General features: G+C 37.1%; 2 protein-coding genes and 1 long non-coding RNA gene across 6 annotated transcripts; all 3 read right to left on the reverse strand.

Moving 5' to 3' along the window:
* Window positions 1-1,609: 1,609 nt before the first annotated feature.
* On the reverse strand, window positions 1,610-4,669 carry LOC147494666 (uncharacterized). Of its 4 annotated transcripts, none has more exons than XR_015200158.1 (5): window positions 4,442-4,669; window positions 3,457-3,841; window positions 3,252-3,345; window positions 2,858-3,107; window positions 1,610-2,755 (listed from the first exon to the last, which is right to left on the reverse strand). It is a non-coding gene; the product is annotated as an uncharacterized LOC147494666 (long non-coding RNA). The 4 variants fall into 4 exon arrangements; XR_015200157.1 differs by having other exon boundaries at window positions 3,457-3,585; window positions 3,759-4,663; XR_015200159.1 differs by having other exon boundaries at window positions 1,610-2,415; window positions 2,589-2,755; window positions 3,457-4,653.
* A 605-nt stretch (window positions 4,670-5,274) lies between these two features.
* On the reverse strand, window positions 5,275-6,687 carry LOC147494667 (uncharacterized). The gene is made up of 3 exons (XM_086568206.1): window positions 6,202-6,687; window positions 5,886-6,102; window positions 5,275-5,747 (listed from the first exon to the last, which is right to left on the reverse strand). Exons 1-3 carry the CDS (start codon window positions 6,685-6,687, stop codon window positions 5,275-5,277), a joined length of 1,176 nt encoding a protein of 391 aa, XP_086424332.1.
* A 556-nt stretch (window positions 6,688-7,243) lies between these two features.
* LOC147494668 (L10-interacting MYB domain-containing protein-like) lies at window positions 7,244-8,116 on the reverse strand. Its single transcript, XM_086569438.1, has 2 exons — window positions 7,772-8,116; window positions 7,244-7,686 (listed from the first exon to the last, which is right to left on the reverse strand). Exons 1-2 carry the CDS (start codon window positions 8,111-8,113, stop codon window positions 7,408-7,410), a joined length of 621 nt encoding a protein of 206 aa, XP_086425564.1. The 5' UTR covers window positions 8,114-8,116; the 3' UTR covers window positions 7,244-7,407.
* Between the last annotated feature and the right edge of the window lie 2,742 nt (window positions 8,117-10,858).

Genomic DNA, 10,858 nt, shown 5'->3' on the forward strand with positions numbered 1-10,858 from the left:
ATTCCAAATTACTGTATCCAATTATGTTTGTGGCGCCGAAATCTGTTGAGTTAGTTGGTATTCTGAGTTTCTGAGTCCAATTACGTTTAATTTGGTCAGTGGTGACCATAATCGAAAAATATATAAACTATTTGCATGGTACTTCAACGGGAAAATGGATTGTCACTTGACATGGCAGCAAATTCAAATGGTGGAAAGCAAACGCCAAGTATTGGGAATCGTTATGTTATAAGTTATAGCAAAAGCAAAACGCAAACCAGGAAAAAATGATAGAAAATAAATGAAAAAAATAGAAGAACAATAACGGTGATTGGGAACCTAAACCGAGTTGTAGCCCAGATTATTTACATGCCTTTGAATCTGAAATAAGTTATACAGGAAAAGAGGCCTATCCACACAGTTTTCACACATCAGGAAAGCCAACCTCTTCTCCATGTAAAAGAGATAGTCACATGATGCAGATGCAGAGAGTGCAAAGCCTGAAAACACTTGCTCCTTAGTTTCCATGGAATGTCCTTGTTCCCAAAAGCATGAGCTGCAGCTGTGGAGTCAGTCTCTATCCAAAGGTCCTGCCAACCATCTAGGCCTCTACCACTGCTCTCTCTGTACCTTCCACTATAGCAGCCATGAAGCTTGTTGTCGGCTCAATCCCTCTACTCATAGCACCAAGTAATTGGTAATTTCTGTCTCTCCCCAATGCCACTAGGGCCAGGTTCTTCAAGAACCATCTGAATTCATATAAACCGGAGAGAGAGAGAGGGGGGGGGGGCATGTCACGTCGTACTTCATATTCAAATCATCCAGGTATGTGTAGAGAGAGGGAGGGAGGGAGCCAATAGTTCTCATAAACAAAACCGCCAAGTAGTGCACCCTTCACCCACAGAAGCTATACGAGTGCGGAGTGTCCCTCATTCATTACATAACCATAACGAAATTATATCTAGAACATTACTAGTCAATACCTAAAGTAAAGTTACAACAAAATCAAATCAAGTTTTAACTAACTAGGTGAGGAAAACTTATACCCGTAGAAGATACAGATGTTCCGCTCGAATCAGTGTTGGACGACCCTCCGTTTTGTAGGTATAGTATTACTCAGCCCTTCCAAGAGCTGTGGTTATCAACAAGAGATTAGTTGGGGATAATGTGCAGAGAGTATCAGAGATGGTACATCTTCTCTTGGACATCCTTCAGGCACCTTGATCCCTCTAATTTGGAAAGCTTTCTTGGGAGGGTACCAATATTGTGGAATTAGTTTAAATGCTGTTAGAAATGTTTGCCCCAAACTCAGATTCATGGCTCGTTTTCTGCCTGCAACAGTATATAACAATACCTTTTTTATTTTCGTAAAATGTTTGTCTTCCTTGAGACTGAATGTGTTTCGATTATTGTTTAATATATAAAGGCATTACTAAACAAGATTATTTTTTATGAAATGTTGCATAGATTGTATATATACTTCATAAGTGCGTGCATTGGAGAAAGTGCTTCTGAGAATTCAAAAACAAGGATTGAAATTTTCTCCTAGAATACTAATTGTAAGTATGATTCACTGATCTCTTCTTCAATATATCCTGATAGTAAACCAGTTGTTCGATTTCTCCCTTGACCTGCCTGGATCAATTTAGATTTTATTATTTTTATTTAAGGTACTGGTGTATTGCTCCACAAAGTACTGTCCAAGGGCCTAGAAGCCTGCGCACGAGTACACCTTGCACACCCTAGACGTCCTCTATATATATTTCCAATTTGACCAGTTTTCCCATTTTGAACTGCTCCCTTAGCTTTTCCTACTGTCTTATATGTTATATGATGTGATGTCTCTTCCCTATATTCCTCGTCACCATCATTCTGGACATCTTCATCCACTAAAGAATAGTGGGATGTTTCAGCAAGCACGTCAATAAGTTTCTCCCGTCCTTCCAACCGGCTCGTCAACAAGTAAAGAAGCACCTGTCCTCTTTCTCAGCCACCTTGATGATTTACCAAATTCATATACCTTATCAGCTGCTACTGAAGTTCTTTTATCCAGGCTCTCTCGAGAGAATTCTTCTAAAATTCTTCTACATTCTTTGAATTAACTTTCCTCGCACATACTTTTCTTTACATACTTCTAATAAACTAATAACAAGTAAAACGGGAGAATCAGAACGACATATAAAGATCTAACCACATGATTGCATTTGAGAAAACAAATGACTAATTGGCCATAGGTACAAACAAACAACTGCTGCAGATACGCAACCGTGCACAGAAAAAGAAAAAAACCACTGTACCACCTTGCCAGAGATTGTCGGCATAGCCAGTGGTTCTACAGCTTCTTGAAGTGTGGAAACATTTGAGTATTTGACCCAGTAGCATCAACATGGTGTGTCAAATCTTCACTCAGTTGAACATCAGATGGACGATAAGGCACTGCAGGATGAGAGACGTTCATGGTTAACAAATCAGAAAAATCATGATCTGCAGCGACAGGATGCAGATAATCATCCATGTTCAATTCACAATGATCCAATTGAGCATCCCCTGCAAAAGAAGCACATTTTGGTATCTGGATCAATGCACTAGTGATGAGCATTATTTCCTACCCTCGGCTTTGGTACTAAACTATTATTTCCGCCGGTTTCCACCTGGAAGTGCACCCTCGAACCAAAGAAATGTGATAAAAGAAATTATCACACAGAATTGACATTTTCACAGTAGTGGTGGTCGGAAGATTAACATTAAGAGATTCCAAGCCACGAAATGGCAGCTCCTGAAAGGGAACAAAGTTTTTGATATGTTATCCAAGATAATGACCAGGCCACCAGGGAGAGGGGGAAGGGGGTGTAGAAGTGAAAAAGAAACAGAACGTTACCTGTCTTCCCACGCTTTCAGCATCAAACAGAAAGTTCCCGACTTCCCATCGTAGACAAAACATCCAGTCTCCCTGTGGCTTAGCGTCTGTTGGGAGACAAGTTCAGAGGAAGTGTTAGTGGGGCCAAAGGTGCAGCACCTAATTGTTGGACAATCAACAGTTGAAAGTGATGCAAGTCCAGGTCCTCCCTCCAAGTCCTTAGCATTTGAGGCATGAAAATGGGGAGCCTCAGCATGATAAATGGAACCCTCTGCTGCCACAGAAACAGCATGTGAGGCAGGAAGCTTGTCTTTTGGCTGCACGATTACTTTGACCGTATGCTGAAATTTCTCGCAGTATTCACTGCTGATAACAAATATCATATGATTGAAAGTGGTAAAAAGTTAGAAAGTACCTATACATGAAAGATTCAAAATCGAAAACATGGCTCATGTTCTGCAGCTCTGGAATCATGGATGATATCGTCAAGACCAGAAAATTTCTGCAGTCTGAGAGTAATTATATTACCAAAAATGCATTAACGTCAATACAAGAAAAGGAAAAACTGAAAAAGAGAATAATCAGCATTTGATACAGGAATGAGAATTATGACTCCATACCTCTTTTCCTGATCTTGTGAAACCTGATTGCAAGTATCCATGAGATATGGAGATTGTTGACTCTGAATGTAAAGTATCTATTTACCCGAGCTGTAAAAAAATATTGGTCACCATTTACGTAGCATCCTCCTAAGAATTAAGGAGAATACCAGAGTAGCGAAACATGAGCAATAATGATAAAGACCATTGTTTACCAGTAGAAACAGAAGGCTGGGAAAAATGTTTAGGCAAAGATTCAGTTAAAGGGGCGGAACATGACATTATGTTAGGCACCACTTTAAGAGAAACAGAATGCAACGTACGTGTCTTGGTTGATGGTGGTTGTTGTGACAGAGGATTCATTTCCATCATTGCTGAGATTCGTGGGTACTGCCACATGCTTTTCCTGTTACGGCTGAGGTTTGTCCTTAGGTTGCCTTCGACAATAAAAGTATTCAAGCAGCCTAAACTTAATAATCAAACTCGTGTAAGTTTCTCAATCATCGATGACAAAGCAGGGAGACAAGCTAGCTAGGTTTCAGCGAGGAAGGAAGGGAGGAAAATAGTGTTTAAACTTGCGAGATTTGGGTGTTGTGTTTTGCGGACAGACGGACAGACACACTGGGATTAAACACCAAGTCAAAAACATTAATCACAGCAACCACTATTGTGTATTCTAATTTCTAAACAATGCTTCACTCCAAAATCAAAACCTCGGCTCAATTCAGATAATAACTATACAGCTATTCTAATTCCGGTGATTGTTTCTTCAATAATCTAACAGTTCTAAATTCCCAACCATCAACAGTATAGATAATGACGTCAAAAAACACAAAGTATATGAACTTGCAAATGGGTGTTGTCACAAACACGAACTGAGGAATGATAGACAAATCTTAACACTTTAGAACAAATTAACCTCTTATTAATCTTCACTAACAAAAATGTTTCTTTACTTGTGTTGCAAGTTAAAACACAAAATTAAAAGAAAAAGAAATTAACGTACCTTAATAAACAAGGTGGTTGAAAGGCTTTAGAGAAGAATCCTTAAACCCTCTTCTTCTTCTTCTGCAACTTCTGTTTGGTGGTAATTGGGTTTATTTTCATTTAGCGCCAGTTCAAGTGGCGCAGAATGGTTTTTGTTCTTAGTAGTTTGAGCGTAATAAATTCGATGATTCAAATTACCCCAGTTGAAGTGGCGCAGTGTGTTCCAAACCATTTGTTGGGCCGAACTATTGTTTAACGACGTCCAGCCCGAGGTGAGAGAATCTATTGTTTCTATATCCGGTAAACCAGTTAGGTCCTCCTAGGTATGGGATGTCATATGCAGAACAGCCACAAGATGCTCTTGCAAAGTTGGGCCGAGCTCAGGCTCTTGTAGAGATAAAGAATCCTGTTGGGATTAAACTGGAACCAACATGAACTACAGAGTGCCAGACCCAGAGAAAAAAAAGCGTATACAACTATAATTCCAAATAGTAAGGCTCTGTTTGGTAGTAGAAAAATTCGTAGTAGCCAACCTGGATTAGCTGATCTAGTTCTGTAGATGTGCAACTTAAAGCAGGTTAATCTGGAAGCTGTTTGGCTGCCAATCGTTCTGTCACAAGTTTAGCGTGCCCACTGTTTGGTTCATATTGTATCTGTTACACTGATAACCTATTACATATTTGAAAAAATTAATAGAACAATATAAATCAAAAAGAAAATAATAACTTAAATACAATGTCCATATTCTCACCAAACAAAAAAGTTCCACAAAATATTTAATTTGAAACAAGTATAATCGGTCATTTCATTCTTAACATGAAACAAATCCAAAGCAAAATCAAAAGTATTACATCAATCTGCATTGTGATAGTCACAATAGTCATTCCACATTGCAATGGCAATAGACTTTCTATAATATGATGCAATTTCTCGTATTCTATTTCTACTAAGGTTTTCTAGATCTTGTCTCCTCATTCCAGAGTCTCCTTCAAGTTCTTCTTGCTCTCTTTGATCCTTATCAAAAAATTCATCATTAAGTTTCTCTCTTCGTATGTGATTGTGTAGAATGCAACATGCTATTACTATCTTTACTTGTGTTTCAAACGGATATGGAGGTGGAAGAGCCAAAATAGCAAACCGCTTTTTCAAGATTCCAATGATACGTTCAACAGTATTCCTCAAAGATGAATGACGAAGATTGAATAGCTCTTTGTAATTTGTAGGATGCAACACTCCAAATTCTTTTAGATGATAACGAGTGCCACGAAATGGAGCAATAAAATTTGGTGCATTGGCATAGCCCGCATCAGCCAAATAATATTTACCTACATTTCAAATTAAATAAAATTAAGCATTATGATCATAAACATGTTCAAATAGTATAAAGGGTTTTGGAATATTAATCATGACAAAAGAATCCACAAGATTTAACATAATAATAAGCATTATGTACCTTCAGGTACTTGCAATTTGTCTTCCCTTATTAGTGCTGAATTTAAAAACGTGAATCAGAGCGAAACCTTCCCAACCGGCAAGAACATATTGAAACTGCAAGTCAAAACTTAACATGCCACCAAAACATTTTTGCGTAACAATTCCTTTCCTATTTATAAAAGGAACTCTCTCCTTTGAACCAATCAATGCAGGGATATGTGTTCCATCTATTGCTCTAACACAATCCTAATAGAAGTATATTTTAAGTAATAAAAAAAACAAACTATTTAAAATGTATCAGGCAATTTAAGTTTTAAAAAAATTATAATCATACGTAGTCAATACCTTAAAATACGGATAAAATCTATAACCACCTTCAAGAATTTCAGGAGGAGTACTAGATCCTGCTGGTTGTAGAAAATCTTCAGATAGTGCTACTATTGCATTCAAGACATTGTTGAAGTGGCGTCTAATAGTTTCCCCAGAATGCTGAAAACGTTCTTGAATGGTTCGATTACGTTCGTTATGACCAATTGTATACATAAATATTGCTAGTTGTTCCTCAACCTGTACTGTATCAGAGTGAGTGAGTAGACCTTTCGTTTGTAAAATATCACACAATCGCAAGAACACATGTTTTTCCATACGAAAGTTTTCTTGGCACCGCGCACCATGTCCACTAAGCACTTCTTCAACCCACTCTGCACCACTAAGAGCTGAAGTGCGGCAAGGAATTTTACTGACATAATATTGATAATAACCAGCCGTTAACATGGTAGTAACACATGCTGCTTGCATTATCATATCTTCTTCATCAAAGTCGTCAGACATAGTATAGCCCCTGTCAACACATTTATTAAGTAAATAGTATATTTAAGTTGTATTACATAACACCTGATAAACATAATTTTCATAGCAAATATAAAAATACTACTTCATTGCATAAATAGAACAAAGTTCACGTTCAAACAAGTTTTGCATTCTCATTAAATACATAGAACAAACACATGTTCAATCAAACAAGTTTTGCATTCCCATAAGTGACCATAATTAACAAAATAAATATATATCCAATACGTACCCTTGCAAAATATATACTACTAGACTCATAAAGTCTACGACACCTGGACACCTAATGATCCCCAATAGACCAATAAACAAAGTATGTATTTTTTCCACATCAAATATATTGGGGATCAACAAAAAAATAAGTTATAAACTTGCTTATCACTTTTCTTCAAATTGATAAAGCAACCATTCCTTTCGCCTTTCCATCGCTGCCCCATGAACACCCCTTTCTTTTCATCTTCTAAGAAATCCAAAGCTCGCATGATGAAAGTACGGTCATCAAGATCAGGAATGGCTTCTAATTCAACAATCAACTTTGCTTCAGACGATGGTTCAGAATTAGGTGTTGCAATTTCTTTCTTCGATCTTGTTTGCTATTTCAGTAAATGTTGTTGCCATGCTTTGAATAGCATCTACCATACCCTCTCCAGTGCTTTTAGGACGCAGCTTTTTAGAATCATGAGGGTTTGGCGTCATCTTTGGTCATCTCTTTTTGAGTTGGGCACAAGCTTCAAACTCACTGTCCAAATTGATAGGTTTTAGAGTATTATTACCCAAATCATCAGAACCAACAAGTGGACTTTGGGACCTCTCTCCATTCAGATTCCCCGCATCTTTCGGAATATGTTTTTCATGGTTCATAACTTTCTCGCTAGGCGCACGACTATGTTTTCCACTAGCCCCACCATCACCAAATATTATGCACAAGTCCTCATATCCTGTAATAGACTTAGTTCTCCAAATTCCGAAATCCGGGTGTGCCTGCATATGGTGGACATAATTTTCTAGTGATGAATTATGGTTCTCTGGAAGACAAAAAGTTCTTAAAGTAAAGTAAGAAAATCACCTTGACATAATCATCCCAAACCTGGTCATCATCAGCATACACCATTTCTCTATCATTATCCCAGCCAAATCCACTTTGATCAATTAAAGTTCTTATAGCACTATGGTTCTTCTTCAATGCTCTATAGTGATTCTTTAAAATTTCCAGATCATAATTGGGACCAAATTTAGCTTTGAACTGCTGTACTATATGCTTCCAAGCATGTTTACTAAATTGGCCATCAAGGTATTGTCCATCATGCACTTGCGCCACCATAAGTTTCATAAAATTTTTATCCATTGGAGGCGTCCACACCGTCCTCTTACTGCTTTGGCCTTTAACATTCTGTGTCTCTTTCTCCATTCTTTCAAAGTTAAAAACATAATAATTTAGTGGTCGAGTGGCGCAAAGAGTATAACCCAAGTTAGTTGAAAAAATATATAAAAGTGCGAGTTCTCAATTCTCTACAATATCACACAGATAAATAAGAAAAAAAAAATAGTTTCGACATTGAGGAGAGACTAGATTGAATGGACGCCAAGTAGAGAACAAGAAGCTATATTTCATTTTCCCTTTTATTAAACCTTAAACAATTGATTTTCAGGAGCCACTTTTAGTTGGTTTTTTGTATGTAAGGCTAGTTTAGCATCATAATTAACAAGCAACAGTTAAACCTTAAATTGTTTACTCTATTGACATGCTTAAATTACTCAGTGAAGTAAACTTGTACAATATTCGTTACATGTCCCAGCCTTCTGAAATGAAGCATGGGAAATTTAAGCAAAAGCAGCAAAGGTGAATTCTTCTGCTTCTAGATAATCTTTGTATGTATGCCACAAGACAAACACGTACTTTTAGGCCAACCTAATAAATTGTCTTAAAGTTGTCTATCCAATTATGAAACCAGAACTCCATAATGACTCAAAGAGTGTATAATTTAAATAACCTTGTTTATATTTCACAACCTTGAGTGTACCTTACTTCAGACATGTGACTTAATTTCACTAATCACTCTCTACGATCTAGTTAATTTTTCACAAACGTCACTTTTGGTCCATGTTTTCCATTCAGGTGGTTAGATAATCAATAGCAAGAACTAAGGTACCCTGCTTCTAGTACACTTCCTGGGTGGAAATACAACAAAGAAAAAGTAACAGAATAAAAAGGGTAGTGAAAGTGTGCCTTTAGATACCTATAAGCAATCTTCATGTCAATCATGAAGAACTCTGCAAGTCTCCTACAAGCGGTAATTCTAAGTTTATTTTCATTAAGCTATTCTGATAGAGCTCAATATCCAAGCTAAAATGTTACGCATCAAAAAGCTTTTTGTTCACCACTGGACCACTGCGATTTCTATGTGGTGCAGTATAAAGACTGTGAGTTAAGGAAGATCATTTATGATTTTTGCAATCTCTGAAGTAAAGGGAGCGAACCAAAAACTTCAGATTATATAATCCAATCTATTATTCTAGTTTGTGGGAAGCACAATCAAAATCAAAGTTGGTACCTATAAAAAAATAATAATCAAAGTTGGAATGTTAATCTTTCTCTTTCAAGGTGTTAAAACTTAAAAAGTCATGGTTTAACATTGAATGGCTTTCTAGGTAAGCACTAAGCACATGCTTGGGTTCGAGTTCCTACTACCGAATGTAACAATTCAATGTCGTAAATAAGAAGAAAAACAATTCAAACTGCACGAACCATTATGTAAATAGAATTCCATAAACAAAACATCCTAAAACAACTACCAGTGTAAACCCAAGGTTGAGGTTTATCGAAGAAAAAAAAACACTAAGGTTAAGGTTGAGTGCCATGTTGCAATGGTACAACTTTACACCGTTTCTATCAGGGAAAGCTATACTAAGCAGTTGCAGAAAAACTCAAATAAAATATCATAACAAAGATGGTAGCACAAATATAAAAAGTTTTCTTAAATTTTGAAACTTTAAATTCACACTTCTATTACCTTACAATAGCAGAGAGAGAGAGATGGTAGCGAAAAGAAATCGAGAGAAGCCGAGGTTGAAAGATCAATGGAGAACAATAGTGGGAGGCTAGGTGGTGGACGGTACTGTTCTTCAGTTTTTCGCGGTCATTTTTTTTTTTCTTCTCATGTTTTTTTTTCCTTCTCGTGTCTTTCTTTTATTTTCTGTGTATGCTCTGATGTAGATCGAAATCCATTGCCTTCCAATGGATACCATTATCCGCACTTTTGGGGTTGGGCCAGCCAACTAATAGCATACGGTATACAGACTTTGGCCCAAAATATAATAACCAAACAGAATAACAGGGATAGTGCACCCTAACCCATGTATAGGTTGGCCCATTCGTGCTGCCAAACAGACCCTAAAGCAAACCTGATGCCATTCCGTCAGCCACGATATACACAAATTTAAAATTCTGATAACTGTCGTGGGCAAATATCATCGTAAACCTGATATTCCAGCCCAAATATCATGATTAATAAGAAATATTGACGTGGTTGTCGATATTTCGCACTAGAGTTTGTATGTTCCAGGTTTAAAGCGGAGAAAGGATGGAGAAGAAGAGAAGGGACACATGGCATTAAATGATTGGACGAAGCTACAGTCACAACACTATATAAAGACTGGAAAGGGAAAGAAAGATTCATTCTAATTTCATTTAAGAAAAACCAACAAAACCAGAGCAGAGAGAAAGAAAGGGAGAAAACTTGTAACCATTGTTACCAATTAATAAAAAGACATTTCAATTCGATCTTTGTTCTTATTCTTGTTTAGTTTCTTGATTGTTGATCTTTGTGAAGCTTCTTTGCAAACTACATTGTTGCCGTCTGTGTTTCAAGGATCAAGAAAGAACATTTTTTTCTTGTTTTCTTTGGAGTTTCAAATCTATTGTTAAGGAGGTTGAAGAAGTTTTGATAGGATCAATGAAGAATAGTGAATTTGTTTAAAGAGATATTTGGTTTCTTGTCAAGATGTCTCCCAAATGAGCGACACCAAGTAAAGCATTAATGGTTGATGAAGCAAGTACGTCTCAAGCAGCATCTAAGAATGCAGATCGAAGAACTAGACGATCAGTGAGTTGACTGGTGGAAGAAGTGGAGGAGATACGAGAGGAAGAAGTATC

This window comes from Coptis chinensis, chromosome 6, assembly GCF_015680905.1.
Source record: "Coptis chinensis isolate HL-2020 chromosome 6, ASM1568090v1, whole genome shotgun sequence".
Classification (NCBI taxonomy): domain Eukaryota; kingdom Viridiplantae; phylum Streptophyta; class Magnoliopsida; order Ranunculales; family Ranunculaceae; genus Coptis; species Coptis chinensis.